Source organism: Nelusetta ayraudi, unplaced genomic scaffold, assembly GCF_046127955.1.
Source record: "Nelusetta ayraudi isolate G7.1 ecotype Tasmania unplaced genomic scaffold, CSIRO-AGI_Nayr_v1 ptg000026l, whole genome shotgun sequence".
Lineage (NCBI taxonomy): Eukaryota > Metazoa > Chordata > Actinopteri > Tetraodontiformes > Monacanthidae > Nelusetta > Nelusetta ayraudi.
Window position 1 is genome coordinate 8,010,819 of NW_027466076.1, and position 15,616 is coordinate 8,026,434.

General features: G+C 45.3%; 2 protein-coding genes and 1 long non-coding RNA gene across 4 annotated transcripts in view; 1 reads left to right on the plus strand and 2 right to left on the minus strand.

The window, feature by feature from the left end:
- Window positions 1–4,438: 4,438 nt before the first annotated feature.
- Window positions 4,439–8,536, minus strand: s100z (S100 calcium binding protein Z). Of its 2 annotated transcripts, XM_076029524.1 has the most exons (3): window positions 7,404–8,536; window positions 7,135–7,302; window positions 4,439–5,280 (listed from the first exon to the last, which is right to left on the minus strand). In XM_076029524.1, the coding sequence occupies exons 2-3, from the start codon at window positions 7,273–7,275 to the stop codon at window positions 5,125–5,127; spliced, it is 297 nt and encodes a 98-aa protein (XP_075885639.1). In that variant the 5' UTR covers window positions 7,276–7,302; window positions 7,404–8,536; the 3' UTR covers window positions 4,439–5,124. The 2 variants fall into 2 exon arrangements, with proteins under 2 accessions (XP_075885639.1, XP_075885638.1); XM_076029523.1 differs by having other exon boundaries at window positions 7,135–8,536.
- A 4,005-nt stretch (window positions 8,537–12,541) lies between these two features.
- ch25hl2 (cholesterol 25-hydroxylase like 2) lies at window positions 12,542–13,441 on the plus strand. The gene has a single exon (XM_076029525.1). The coding sequence runs from the start codon at window positions 12,542–12,544 to the stop codon at window positions 13,439–13,441; it is 900 nt and encodes a 299-aa protein (XP_075885640.1).
- A 2,044-nt stretch (window positions 13,442–15,485) lies between these two features.
- LOC142890478 (uncharacterized) overlaps window positions 15,486–15,616 on the minus strand; it is a 79,630-nt gene continuing 79,499 nt past the window's right edge. Inside the window, exon 3 of the long non-coding RNA XR_012927077.1 lies at window positions 15,486–15,500. This is a non-coding gene — a long non-coding RNA (uncharacterized LOC142890478). The remainder of the gene's footprint in view (window positions 15,501–15,616) is intronic.

Here is a 15,616-nt window from a genome sequence, read left to right on the forward strand (position 1 = left end):
GTTCATCAGGCATCATGTTGCATTGCAAAGCCGACTGGAAATGCTTGGCAATATGAATATGTACCCACTTGGCCTACATGCAACACAGGGACACACTGACGCGCACTGAGAAATTATTGGCATAAATGATGAATGCAAATGTTCTATTTATAAATAAATAGAACATTTTAAATGAAAAACAATGATGTTGAAAAATGTTAATCGTATAACGTAACCATTTTTTTCATAGCCAAACCACAATGACATTCATTATATTTCCCTTGAATACAAATGTTAAAGATTTATGATCGAGCAAGTTAAGCATTACTCCTTTTGAGAAAAAATAAATTGCATTCCTCCACCAACCACGCCATAAAGATTTGCCCTGAGAATTCAAAACAGAACCGCGCTAACCCTTTGGTTGAAAAACAGCGACGAGACCTTTCAAGTCTGTCAGGGGATCATTTTCCACTTCATTATCCCTTCAGTTGTGGGAAGTGTCGGTGTCTCTGTTGACAGTCTGCGGTATATAACCAGAGCTCGCTGTCACCACACACAGGGCTGGATGTGTTATCTCCTGCAGGGAAGAGTGGCCTGGATGCTGGGGACCAGCGGGGCCGATGCTGATTTAGGGCCTGGAGGGATGCTATCATTGACAGACACCTGCGGCCACAGCTGGTGATTACGGGGCGTGTGATTACTGCCCACGTCACAAGTCAGTGTGTGACTACACGCGTGTGTGGAAGCCCCTCTTGTGGCCTCTCATTAATTAGCCAATAAAAAATTACAGGAAAAGTAGTGTCCAATGCATTTGCTAAGGGGGGGCCCAAAACTCCCCAAAATCATCAACCTCTGGTAATTTACTTTGAGACAGAAGGACAGATTTCACTTCACGAGTCATATCAATTGTGCATGGCACTGTACGTCACCAAGTATGTAAAGAGCAATATGCTCTATTGCCTATTGTCTTACATGAGCAAATAAGAAGTCTTGTTTTGCACAAGCCAATAAGAAGCCTTGTTTTACACAAGCCAATTAAAGACTCAATTTGAAAGAACCAATAGGAAGTCATTAATCATTGACAGAGCGACTGGTAGGATGCAAAATCTCAACATGTCCAAAAATTACATCATACTATTGTAATTTTTTTTTCAGAACTCACCATCTTATAGTAGCTTAGCATGACACTAGTGGTACAGTGCAGGGTATAAGCAGGATACCCATTCATTTTCAATCAGCATTGCGTATAACCACTTCTACATCCTCTCTGATGCACGTCAAGGCGTGCATACTTTGCTGAATGGATTGTTTAAAAAAAAAAAAAAAAAAAAAAAAAAGGTGCATGAATAAAGAGTACACCCACTTCTTCAGGGACGACTACACCACTGCATGAGACAAACTGGTAGACTGGAAAATCTCAAACCGTCCAAAAATTGAAAACAAACTTCACACTAGTGTCACTTTTTTTTTTTTTTTTTTTTTTTAAGTATCCAAAAACAAACGACCAAAAAAACAGACTCACAAAATTCTGGAGCTGGTCACAAACGGAAGTAGTTCCAGAATAGAAGTCGCCGTCCCAAAGAAAACAACAATTGCTTTAGCTAAGGTGGACTCACATCAGATGAAGGCACAATACACCAGCTACCACCAACACGCACTGCGTGTGTCCATGGCTGGATGGCTGCTCGCTCGCGCTCCACTAGTCAAGAATGCAGCGCTCCGCCGGCTTGATTGCAAAGTGGCTTCACCTGTGCTAATTTGCAAGCAGGTGAGGGGGAGTATTGAGGATGGGCGAAGCCTGGAGACTAAAACATCGATACAACGACCTGAGGACGTAACACTAATTGGATGAGATTTTTTTTTTCTTTTTTACATATATGTATATTAGAACACTTTTGTTTTCAATCAGTTTTGATTCCCCCCCCAATTATAATATAACAACATAACAGCACTGTAACATGGGACAGGGAAATAAAACGACACAATCCAGGTCCTCCCCCCGCCGCGTTCAGCTTCACATTCATCTCGGTAGACACGTTCCCTCCACGTGCGGCGACAAATCATCGGTAAAAACTCCCGTCACGTCGCGCGCGCAGATTGAGTTTGTCGCAGACTGACGGTTTAATTGGACGGGGGGGGAATCAAGCGTGACATTTAAATGTAGCCTTTCCGAGAAGCAACGTTATCAATACTTTGTCAATCACTCGGGGGGGAGTTGAGGAAGTGGCAGAGTGAGGGCGGGGGCTCAAAGTGCAGACGAGGCAATCAATCGTCGGGAACGCCACGTGCTGAGAGAGAGCAACGGGGAAATGATGCCGAGCAAAACTCGACTGGCGTACAAATAAATCAGCGTCAAACATCTACATCCGGGTTCGTAGGAAACCCTCTCAGCCGCTGTCATCAAGGATGATGATCTGCACCTGTTTGCAGTTGTATCTCTCTCTCTCTCTCTCTCTCTCTCTCTCTCTCTCTCTCTCTCTCACACACACACACACACACACACACACACGGCTCATTCTTAACGACAGGTTATGACACAAACAGTGACGCACACAGTGACGAAACAACATGGACACGGCGTTGGGGTGCAGAGCCCCCCGAGGCGCCTTTTGAAGGCATCATTTGTCACAGGCAGTAGCACAGTGGGGAGGAGATCCTGATCTTGAACTGTGAAGTTACTTCCTGTATGTTAATAATGACAATGGGTGGATGGATGGATGGATGGAATTGGAATTGGAATTCATTATTTCTTCTGCGTTCTTTTCATCCATCCATTGCATGTTTTCAAAGCAATTATCTTTCCTAATTAACTTCACGACCTTATAATCTTTTTATGCAATATGGGGGGGAAAAGTTACGCAGACTGCGCAAACAGAGGATGACGTTAAACAAAGTACAAAAACAAAAAACTGCATTTTCCCAACAAAAAACATTGTGAAAATATTCAACCAGAGTGGCTTTACTGAAGCTCATAAAATTAGCATAAACGTTGTTGAGCGCTTTGATTGCGAGCTGGAATGCACAGATATTCCCACGCACTTGTGGATAATTGCCAAGTGTGTTGCCTTTTGTGCATCCCATTGCTAAAGTGTGTTCTGTTCCTCTTTCGGAGGTGCTGGTCTGACTGAGAAGTCTCGAACCAGAACAAGAACCTCACACCAAACTCCAAAATGAGAAAATACCAAAACATCCTTGTAATCAGTAATGCGATTGCAGGGCCTTTACTGTGTTGTGTGACGGGAAACAAAGAGACGGTCGAAGTGACGCGAGTGCTTTTGAAGTGTCGGATGACACTTGCAGATGATTGCAACCTTTTGAAAATTGGAGCAAAACGCTTAATTGCAGCGCGGCGTCTTCCCGCGGGAGGTTGGCGATGATGATTATTCTGCTCGGCTGCAGCCAATCACGCGCGCAGATTGCACTGTGGCACGTGGGGTTTGGTGCAAGCGCCATCTGGGCACATTAAAAAAAAAAAAAAAAAAAGCAGCTCGCTTGTGTTGCGTTTCGGTAATTTTCCTCCACGTCACAGCTGAGAATGTCACCACCGCGGATGAACGGGCTGGCGTGGTATTCTGGGAAATTCTGGGACGGGCGCTGCGCTGCGGTGGAAAACCCTGAGAAAGAGCAGGTGGACTCGGAGCGCGTACTTCTCTGTCCTCCCCCAAGGTGAAAAATATCTGCTCTGGGTGGGCAGAGGGCGGGGGGGAAGACACGTGGGCGTGAGGCGGCAGACCCAGGTGGTCCGTGCCTGTTCCTATCCCCCCCCCCCCTGCGCGTCATCCAAGACATGCAACTGGGTCATCTCCCTGAAGCTCAGCAGCATCTTGTCACACGTCCACAGAGTGAAAGACTTTTAGGGTACATTACACACAACTCACGCATTTAAAGGAAAAAAACTAACCGCAGAGATCCGGAGAGATGTCTGCGTAATGGCACCGACTGGTTCGACATATTTATAAGTGCTTCTCTGAGGATTGATTCTTCTGCAAACCTACACACAGGTACACATTTTTAAGGATAGTCTAGTAAACCAGGAAGTAAGACTCGGTGCTCCAGTTTCCAGAGGATTCGAATGTTTTATTCACTTAAGTCTCTGTCACTTATCCATTGCGTGAAGTCACCCCTGGAGCCATTTGTACACTTGAAGTCGTCGTGGTGAAACTGACGCATGCAATGCGTCTAAACGTGGCACAGAACCCCTTGAGTTTGCGCGTGTGCAGCATGGGGTCAGAAAACCAGTGAACTCTCACAAAGTCTATGGGAGAACGTCACTTTTGCGTAATCTCGAAAACCATTCCTTTGGTCTAATTTAACTAAACACATCAAATCATAAAAAGCTTAGCTGTTTCACTTGCTATTCTGTCAAGTTTCTTAAAAAAAAAAAAAAAAAAATCCAATAACAACAAACAAAGTTATGACTTTTCTGGATTCTGAAATCAACATTTCATCCAGTAGGAATATTGAGGCGCAGTTGCATTCGCAGCACACAAACAAAGTTCAACACTTAGCTAGTTGTAGTGCTGTTGGCTGTGAAAATGGAGCCAGTCGTGGTGGTGGATAAAGGTATTTAGTGGTGGATGTAGGTCGCTAGCTTCCAATTAGCTGTCGGCTAGCGCAATGACGGAGTCTAAAACTAGCAAGTTGACAGCACAAATTTTATGTGACTCCACTTCTGCACCAAGAACTCATCCTTTGGGGGATATATAGACAGTGAAAGGAGCTTTAATGGTCAATATTTCTTTTTCCCTACTAACTGCACCATCAGCCAGGTGACAGTGAATCCAAAGGCTGAGCAAAAACAGCGTTGGTGCAAAACCAAAATACAGGATGAGTCAAGAACTCAGTGTGCAACTATTACAGAGAAGCTTAAAATAATGACATTTTACATCGTAATAAAAACAACTGTAAGGGTTTTTTTGTATAGAAAATAATAATTTCACGTTTTGCGTTTTATGTTCTCAAGATACAAGACGGTTAACTACGACTGGCATCGGACAGAGTTTCACAGCTCCAGGCTGAAAACAGGCCTCTGTCTGGAGTTCATTCATTAGCGCTACACACTATCCTACAGCAGGCACAAGCACGAGCACAGCGACCGTTAGCTGGAGGTTGCGCAGGTCGGCGAGCAGAAGGCAACTGGTGGGGTTACTTGGCTTTCTTCTTCTGCTCCTGGAAGAAGTCGTTGCAGGCGACGGTGAGGGCGGCCACCAGCACCACAAACTCGTTGAAGTCCACCTCGTTGTCTTGGTTGGAGTCCAGGTCGTTCATGATTTTCTCCACCAACATGGGGTCTTTCTGGGACTGTTGAGAAAGACACAGAGAGTCATTTGATGGTATCGGTGAAGGAAATACGTCCCCTGGGAGAGTGAGCAACACGCAGCTGTTTGATAGATATCAGTGCTTAAAGTGCTGAGCCGAGGAAGGGACGCTGACGGCCGTGTCCGGCGGAGAGCAGAGCCGTGTCACCGCCCAACGAGCCGTGAAGCGGCAGCCGATCGCGTACAACGTTTGCTCATTTCCTCTCTCGGACAAGGACGCCAAATGCTAACTTTTCCATTTCCGTCTTGAGCTTGAAGTGTAACCCAGACATCACCGCTAGAGCTTTTTTATGTCTTGTTTATGTGCCTTTGAAACCAAACACATGAGGTTCTGGTGAACAAACCTTCCTCATGGGATACTAGATAAACCAAGAGTCAAATACTTGGATATTTTTATTTAAAAAACAAAAAAACTAATGACAAGAATCAAAATTCTGAATATATCAAACTTTTACAGGGTTAATAGTAAACATCAATGAAATTTAGACTAAAGTTTCTAAAAGAAAAAAAAAAATCATTCTTCAAAGTCAAATTTGATTGATTTCTTTTTACCCCATTGACTTCAATGGGGTTGATTTTCATGTTCAGAAAACTCCACATAGCTCCAGAAGACATGTATTTTTAGCACTATGTTTACAGCCACCATAAATAAAAACATGATTTTAGCTTCTGGCGATAATCCAATGTTGCGTTGGATCAGTGCCCTTTGTGACATCGCAGAGGGTTGATCGCCACAACCGCTTCTTCAAGCAAACAAGTTTTACATAGTGGAGCAATCAAAACTAAGAAGGCTGTTGACGGGGTTAACACACACACACACACACACACACACACACACACACACAAGCACATTATTCTTAGACAACATTTGTGAAGTGATATGGGACCTTTCAGCAGACATTTATCTGGGTAACAAAAGATTAAATAAGAATTTATCAAAACCCTATAACTACCCTCTTTGATCTTTCAGTGCAGACTGAAAGAGGTCATTCATCAAAACTGAAAAAACTACTAGTTTTTCTTCCCTTTATTATTAGAAATTCTCATTTTGAAAGAAAGACCCGTCCTTCCAAGTCCCGGCCAGAAGAGAGGTTGAATGTTACGCCGGTGAGGCGTCTTCACTCAGAGGTGGCGACGGCCCAGGGGGATGCAATGACATCATAGGAGTCTATATTTGGACAGGACATGGGCCACCAGTGGTGGTGGTGATGATGATGATGATGGGCGAGCACCTGAGGCTTCTCATTCTCATGCGGGCAGGACAACAATGGAAGGCCGACATACATCATCGTCTCACCTCGGTGGTTCTGAGAGGTTTTTTTGGGGGGTTATGTCCCCCCCCGTCTTTCTGTTCCCAGTACGCGGAATTACAGCCTGCTATCTCACACACTCCCGGGCTTATCTGAAACGACCTTATCCGTCTCCCCCAGCTCACGTCGTTACTCCTCGCAGTTTTCCGGGGGGCCAGCGGAGGGCCACGGACGCTGACACAGGGAGGGGGAGGAGGGGGGGGTAGGCAATCAATGAGAAAACAATTTCCTCCAACAAGGTCAGAATGGTCCTCCTTTAAAATCGTTTCAAACGTGCCGTCGCGTAATGGAGCTTTGAAGCGAGTCATGCGACGCACCACAGTGCCGACTGATCGTTAGGCGTCAATGGAGTAAATCTAGAGAGATGTTTGGGTCACACCTCCGCGCGCAAACACATTAACGGCCAGACTGCAAAGCCAAGTGTGTTCAAGTCTGCAGGTTTTGCTCAGACTGAGGAATTTGCATGCAGAGCCAAAAAAAAAAACCCTTACTGATTGAGAAATCTCAAAGGGAATATCGTCTTTTACCGTCAGGAAGTCGGTGAGCTCGCTGTTGAGCAGCTGCTTCAACTCGCCCTTGTTGAGTTTGTATTTGTCCCCGTCGTTTCCAGAGTAGTTGTAGAAAACCGTGATCAGCGCGTCCATGGCGCCCTCGAGTTGACTCGGCATTCTGCTGCTTGGGAGGTGAGATTCTTCCTGCCGGGTGCATTGAAAAAACAAGACGCAAACACATGAAAATAGATCAGTTACTATTAGGAAAAAGATCCCTGCAGGAGCGGAGCATGAGCCGCTCTTACCTGATCAGAGAGGCGACGGGAATGATGGGAAGAGGAGCCGCCGTTGAGCTTGTTTATGAGGAAATGAGGGGAAAGAGCTCCGCTGGCCTTCCTCTTTTCTCCGTGGCGATAATTAATTCCACAGGTGAGATGCCCATGGTAACTGTCTCTCTTTCCAGGCCTTAATGACGGCCGCAGAGTGGAAAACAAAACATGTGCCAGTGTAACCCTGGAAGCCCTCGCGGGGATTCATCACGGCATTGGCACGGCGGGACGGTCGAGGTGAACCTGCGACTGAGGGTGACGACTCAGTCGGGGAGACGCATCCGGGAGCAGCTGGGAAATATCCGCCCATCTCCAAGTGCAATTATTTGTTTGTTCATTACTAGGGCTGTCAAACGATGAATTTTTTAAAATCCCGATTAATCGCAGAATCTTCAAAGTTAACTGCGATTAATCGCGGTTTGAATTGCATGTGTAAAATTCAAGGCAGTTTTAACCCCATAATGTAAAGTATTTCTTACCAGATTTTTTTCATAGAAACTGAAAACCATCCTGAATGAACCCTGCCTGATGATTTAGAGGCCTACTGTCCTACATTGTTGTTCAACTAGGGAAAAAAGAAATCTGTATCGTGCATGACATACCATAAAACTTGTCTGATTGCTTTAAAAACTGTTAGTGAATTTTTAAAGTTAAAATTTAAATTGATCTTCCCAAATTATCCCATCTGGACTTTTCAAACTACCTTCCACCTGGTGTGAAGGTCGTTCGTACTTGGACAGAACCCTAACCCAAGGTGATGTTTTATACGGTTAGTATTATTTATTTCTTTTCTTTTTTTTTTTTAATTAAAATTAGTTATTATTTTTATACAAATATCACTTCACACATTAAATGTTTTTATCTTTAATTGTAAATATATTTTGGATTTTTTTTTTGTACTTTTTCAGCTGCATTGGAATGTCAAGGACATGTGATCCGTCTCTCTGTTGCCTCTTCGATAATCTTTTTTTTTTTTTTTTTTTTTAATCAAAATCACGAAACGTCTAATAAAAGTTTGAAACATAAGCAGAAGTTGAGTTGCATTCAAGGGTGTGATGTGTGTGTCGCTTGAAGTGATGACAACAGGTTTTCACCTAATCTTAAATCTTTCCCTTCACAAATTTTCCTCATCCTGGCCGTGCGCACAGCCGAAGTTTGGCGTTGTCATTGCGGGGGTCTATTTTTAACACAGGCAGCTTGTGTCCTCTGTCATTTCATGTCAGGACTTGGCTGCTCCTCCTCAGTCACTGTGTCATAACTGACAGCGGAGAACAACACTCCCGCTCAATCCCTCAAACCCCCAAAGACAACACCTGAGGGGATTCTAGGGTGTCAGCTGCACCTGCAACTTTTCCCCCCTCAATATAGCCGCCGACGCGGAGAAAACCACTTTCCACTTGTTAGGCTGACGAAAGCCTGTTTGTTTCCCCCTCTTTCCCTTCTGGCTTACCAAAGGTTGGTGTCGCGGACGACGGCGAGTGCAACCCTTTGCACCGGCTGGCATCACATCGTAATGTCACAACACGATCCATATCCACATATCCACACACATGAGCTAATTAAGATTTCTGACGTGGATTGGATTTGAAGCTGATGGATGCAACACGCAGTCCCATAATCGATGACGGCAGCCGTTATGTATATTAACATCATATCTATGACTCAAAGTGTAAAAACCTTTCTTTAAAGTGTATTGAACTTCGCTTTTAGCCTCTAGTATAAGTTCCATTCATAGTGAGAAAAACAGACAGTGATTATGACTAATAATAGGGACACGGTTGCACTGTTTGGTGTGGTGTGAAAATCCATGTGTCTCACTTTTTGTTAATGTTTTACATAAAATTTTCTTTTACTTTTACATAACAATAACTGCAATACTACAGTACTTGCAGTAGGGTGAGAATATCATCATTCCTCTTTTCTTATCAGTGGATCTCATCAATGTTTCCAGCAGTTGTTTTTTTTTTAATGACATTTTTAAACAAAAGAAATTCCAAAGTCTGATAAAGGTTGTTTTGACTGTTGAGTTCTAATAGAGAGGCAGAAGATCTGAGCTCACCCTTGGATGACCCTCAGCTGCAGGTTGATGTCACCTTTAAAAATGCTGCTTCTTATTAATATGTGACCGACTACATTTGACCTCATCAATGCGTGAAGTGAAGGTGATTATTAGGCGATTCAGGGCTTTTCCCTTTTTCGCTGTGCGTGGAGTCCAAAATGTGTCCGAAGAGTTCTGCGATCATCATCGTCTGCTTAGTGATTTTGCTTTTAGAGTCATAAGGAAATTTCACAGTGGATCCAACAGTAAAAAAAAATAAATAAATGACGAGGATGAGCTAAATTGTGCAAAACCATTGTTACTGTGCCTCTGATTGTGCGTGGAAAAAGTCATTTATCCATACAAACGCAGGTCCTGTAGAGGCCAGCGAGTAGCAAACTGGGCGCTGTGGAGCTGGAGAGAGTCTTCTGGGAGTGCTGAGGGCCGCGCAGCTCACTGGATGTGCAGAGAGAAGTCTGACACCCTGTCATCATCTCCTCAGACACCTTGTTGTAGTGATGCGTTCGGAGTACGGAGTGAGAAATTGATTCTCATTTATTCCGCCAACACTTGTCTGCCACGCGGTCACACAGAGCCAAAAATGGTTTACGGGTCCTCTCGAACTGTTGCGGCGCGGCGGCACCGAGGCAACTTCTTCTTATTGTACCTGACAGCGCGCCCACGGCTGCAATCTATTTCTCGTAAGGGTCAATAATTTTTGGATGTGACGCTGCGGTCAGGCCGAGGCCGCGGTCCATCACCTCGGGGCTGATAATTATTTTTTGACTTCTGTTCAGTTTGTCCTCTGGGATCCACTTTATATCCGAGTTGCAGAGGAAATGGCAACACCGACGGCGACGTAATAACGGGCCCGCACAAGGCGGTCAAGCATGCGGTGCGTTCTCAGTGGACGCTTTTTGTCTGTGAGTCACCAACCTCTGACGTTTCCTGGGGCAGTATCGCCCACTCAACCAAAACTCAAATACTGTAACAGGCTACTATCATGTTGAATTAGCTGTGACTGTGCAGAGAAATACTATAAAGTGTAAAACTGGCTTTGCCGGTTGTTGAAATTTTGATGGCACATTTATATATTAACTCTTGTGTATTCATTCAATATTAAAAATAAGATCATGTCGTTGTTTTTTTTTTTATCGTAACCCACAATATTGATCCGCCAAAGATTTAGTCATTTTTCATATCACAGCCTGTATATGTAAGGCGTGAGATCAAGTGGGACATCAGGAAGAAAAAAAAGAAAGGGGCAATTCTCCAGTAATTGACGAGTTTCATTGCAATCTTATTTAAGTTCAAATTCAATGTTTAAGTAACTGTTTTGTTTTGCAGCCCCTTACCACTAGGTGGGACTAAGTCTTGGGTCCTTTAAAACCTAATTCTCCTTGAACTGAGCTCACCACCTGGCACAACTATAGCGGTATCCCTGAAGTCATCATCAACTCTTCTTGTCCAATTTTCAAATGGGCCAAAAACTGAGGAGAATTCGGCGCGGTGACTTTCCATGCTGTGTCTCTTGGCGCAAACCTGGTCATTTCTGCCCTCTACTGGTGAAAAAGTGGTATCAAAGTCTGTGCCGATATGGTGAGTTGCAGCCTGCTTTGTCCTTTATTTATTAGTGAACACGATGTGTACTTTGAGCGTTGAATGAAAGAAAGGGTGCGTTTATGACGGTTTTTGCCTGTAACTGTTTAAGCTGCGCACATTTCTCATTGTGTCCCTTTTCAGTGGGAGCAAATGTTTGCAGTGACTCACAGCTGCTCTGAAATGAATTCACTCTACACCAACGAAGATTGCGGGAAATTTACAAGAGCATTAGCAGGAGTGCAGGGTCAAAGTTCATGACGAAAACAAACTGACTTTGGAGGAATAAAACTGGACATTCTCCCACCACAAAGGGGTGATTTACAGGGCTAAGGACTGTAAAGTAATTTTTTTGTTTTTCTTAAATGTTCTGTCATCCTATCATGAATACTTTTATTTGAATAGAACTTTGTCACAGAAATTATTTGCGTTTAATCAATTTGAGATACATTTTTGTTATTCACCGAAATGAGGCGGTGAATAATGCTTGCTTGCTTTATAGTAGAGTATTGATTGGCCATCGACTCTCTGTCAAGTACTGCTTGTGTTTCTCATGCAACACGTTGTGCATACTTACATTCAGAGTTTTATAGATTAACAGGAGGAATTAGTTACATTTAGGGTCTGGGTGTCTTGATCAGTTTAATTAAAAGTTGATTAAAATTTTTCTAATAGCTGACAAGTGACATCCATTTTTTTCTTTTTTAAATATGCCTTACTGTCTATTAAGCCCTTGGCTATCGCATGATCAACAAAATATCTTCATCACACCATAGAAACAGAGGCTGCGGTCGCTGCTGCGGCTCGGTTTTCAATAATCAAATTGTTTTCCTCTCTGTGAACAAACTCAAACTGAGCAGCGGACCGGTCACAGTTCCGCATCTGAAAGGAAGTGCTTTTCCAGTCCACGTCTCATTTGACAGCTTCTCTATGATTAATTACTCTCTGGCGCTCCATGCGCGCATGTGTGCATAACTTACATTGGCTAGCGATTAATGCGCTCACTATAGGCCTGCAGCAGCGACTGAAGTGACTTGCTGCGTTTTGTCGAGCGTGTACAAAGCGGAAGGTTTTGTAACGAGGGAGGTTAGAGACAAAGTCAACCAAAGACCAGTGTGTTTTGGGGGTGACAAAGTCAAATTCACCAGCGAACGGAAGCTCCCTCTCTCCGGCTCGGGCCAAAGATTGGTGCTGCTGTGGCGCGGCTCCTGAGCCCTGGCTGCCTTCCTTGTGCCCATGAAAAAGGCCCTTCACAGAGCGCCTTCTTTTAAAAGACAGGGGCTGGCGGGGGTGGAGGTGGGGCTTGAACATGCATAAGAGGCTCAAGGCGGCGCGCCAGTCCAATTTGCTGTTGCTTAACCTATATAGGGACGCTGATTGGGTTTTTCTTTCCGAGGGGACCCTCATTCGCGCTCTTCTGGGCTTCCTGGGTGAATAATCGGAACTCTTTTCGGGGGAAGAATCACTGCGCTTAGTGATGAGCGGCGGCAGGTTATTTATAACCGAGGCTCTATCCTGGGTGTCGGAGAGGGACAACGTGACCGGGAGCCGTTTCCGGGGTTCGGTCCTGCAGCCTTTTTGGGATTGCCTCCACCGGAATCACCACGACCTCCTGAGGAGCCCGCACTTCCCGGCGGTGCTCTCCATCAGCACCTACTTCGTCTTGGTCGGCCTCTACACGGCGCTGGACCTGCTGGCACCCACCTGGCCTCGTCTCAACCGCTACAAGCTCCACCCTGGCAGGCACGTCACCTGGCCCAACATCTGGGCCACCCTGGGTCTGACCACCCACAACCACCTCTTGTACGTCTTCCCCGCGACCGTGGCCCAGTGGCTGTGGCGGCCGCCCACCCCGCTGCCCCGCGAGGCGCCCACGCTGCTGAGCTTCCTCCTGGGCATCCTGGGCTGCATGGTGCTCTTTGACTTCCAGTACTACGTGTGGCACCTGCTGCACCACCAGGTGCCGTGGCTGTACCGCACCTTCCACGCCGTCCACCACCAGTACCACCAGACGTTCGGCCTCGTCACCCAGTACCTGTCCGGCTGGGAGCTGTTCAGCGTGGGACTCTGGACCACCGTCAACCCCATCCTGCTGCGGTGCCACTGCCTGACGGCGTGGAGCTTCATGGTCTTCAACGTCTACGTTTCGGTGGAGCAGCACTGCGGCTACGACTTCCCCTGGGCGCTGCACAATCTGGTGCCCTTTGGCCTGTGGGGCGGCGCCCCCAAGCACGATGCCCACCACCAACGACCCAGCACCAACTACGCCCCGTTCTTCTCCCACTGGGACATGCTGGGGGGCACCCACGGCGCGCCAACCCCCTCGGGCCACGCTGCAGCGGGTAAGCCAGACAAGACCAAATTGAGAAAAGACTAAAAGAGCTTCCCGCTGACTCTCCGTTTCTCATTCAAAGGGCCTCTTGTTGTACCTGCTTTCAATGCAGCATGCTCTCTTCCCCCCTACAGTTTGCCCTCCTGGTTGTCGTTATACCGCACAACTCTGCCCCTCCGTTTTGCGCAGCTCACTAACAGAAGCGACGTCCTTCAAAAGCGTAGGGACTGTGATTAACATGTCCGGTTGATGAATGGAGAAGACTCTGCTGGACGACCAGTGTTATTAATATTCGCCACCGCGGCACTCGCGGGTCTCCTTACTGTGCTTCACGTGTCTTGTGCTTCCTTGCAAAAAATAAAATGTGAGGAATTAAAACAGCCTTAACGAGCCGTTTCTTTGCATGGTATTTGCTGATGGTGGATGTGTCGGGGTGATTACACACGTTTAGCGCGCACATTCTTCCCCTCCGTCTCCTCAGCACCGGCCCACTCGCTCTCCCGCATGAATAGCAGCCTTTTAGCTGCATCCCAGTATGATGCGTGGCCGCAATACTAATCAATCATGCTCACTTTGAAACAGGATGTCTTTGGTGCTAACTGTTATCAGCTCACTTTACAAAAAGACTGACGCTGGGTTTTAGTAAAAAAATTTAACAAATTTGCAGAAAATCTGCAGATATTTCCCGCCTATTTTAATTTCTAATCATTAAAAGGGGTTGCGCAAATCAAATCCAACCCTGGTGAATGAATGACCGCTTCACCTTTATTGCGCAACAGGTTCCCACCCCCTTACCGAGGCATTGCTTGCTTTTCACTGAAAATACCAGCAGAGTCTCAGTTTTTTTATCCCATCATCAGAAGCCTCGTTTGCAAAATGTATGTCGACACTTTTAAAGAATAAACGAGACACCTTTTCAACACTTTTCAACAGTAAGAAAACACGGCACAAACAGAATGAGAACAGCTGTTAGCTGCTCCCACTGCGTTTGTTGCCGGTTACTCAGTAATGACACGGGCGGAAGAACTGGTTTGGCGTGTTTCTACTCTGTGAATCACAGTCTGTTGGAAAAGGTCACGCCTACATTACAGACAATGCATTGAAGCACGTTCGTCTCTATTTGTTTTACATGAACTCAAGTCTGATTTACGCTGCAAATTAAATAAACAATTTGGTCAAACTGTGAAGCAGGGTTTTTCATAAAAAAAAATAAAAAAAAAATTACGAGAACCACAAACAACTGAAGCAAATATTTTCAAAAAGTAAAAAAAAAATAAAAAAAAATCTAACACCCAACTGAATGTGTCTCAACCTGCAAGAACCTTAAGCCTGCATGTTGCCATGTGTGAGTTGCAAAGGTGCTTGTGTGCAACGCCGACCGCACGTGTGAGCGAGAGCTGAAGTGCCTTCGTGGATCTGAAATGCATGTGCGGTTTAAAACAGCAACAAACAAAACACACTTCTGAAATAGACAGCATGTTCAACAAGGAAAGTTCCCATCGGTCAATACTTCCTGGATGTACCTCAGACATTGTGGCAACACTGAATGCTAAAAACGGATCGAGACCAGGAGGAACTTAAATGTGTGCAATCCGAGATTTGCAACCACGTCGTCTGACCCTCATTTCAGCGCAATTATTCATAGCCATGAGCAACAAGATGAGAACGTCCATGACTCATTCGTGCTCTTCTAGCAACAGCACTTTGCATGTGGACAACTTGATTTTATTGGTATCAGAAAAATATTTATTATTTGAAAATAATACTAATTCCAATTAAAAATAATTGTAACTTTTTTTTTTTTTACAAATATGACACTGTGTTTATATCTTGATGTGAAAGCGGATCGGACAATGCGCCGGCTAAGTGAGAGAGTGTGAGTGCAACACAGCGACAGGGAGTGGCTCAGCTCAGACCTCTGACGAGAAGGTATTTGACACGAGTGCTGACAAAGGGTAAGACGACACTCTGACACACATGATCATTTACCTTTTACCGGCCCGGAGATCCGAGTGTGTGTGTGTGTGTGTGTGTGCGTGTTTACCTGAGGGGCAAGGAGGGGGATGGGAGGGTCTCACCAGGTGGAGCCATTTTTGGTCCTTATCTGCAGATAAAGGATCGAGGGAATTCATTTTGGATTGACCCCCATGTCAACAAGAGGGGCAAAACATTCATTGTTTGACTAAAAACTGCACAGTTTCTGAGCACAAACTGTCAAAC

Bases quoted from the DNA above. Each gene is read 5' to 3' on its own strand.
- s100z (XM_076029524.1), bottom strand. From the start codon at position 7,275: ATGCCGAGTCAACTCGAGGGCGCCATGGACGCGCTGATCACGGTTTTC. The intron at 5,281-7,134 runs GTAAAAGACGAT...CTTTCTCAACAG, and splicing joins AGCTCACCGACTTCCTGACG to TCCCAGAAAGACCCCATGTT.
- ch25hl2 (XM_076029525.1), top strand. From the start codon at position 12,542: ATGAGCGGCGGCAGGTTATTTATAACCGAGGCTCTATCCTGGGTGTCG.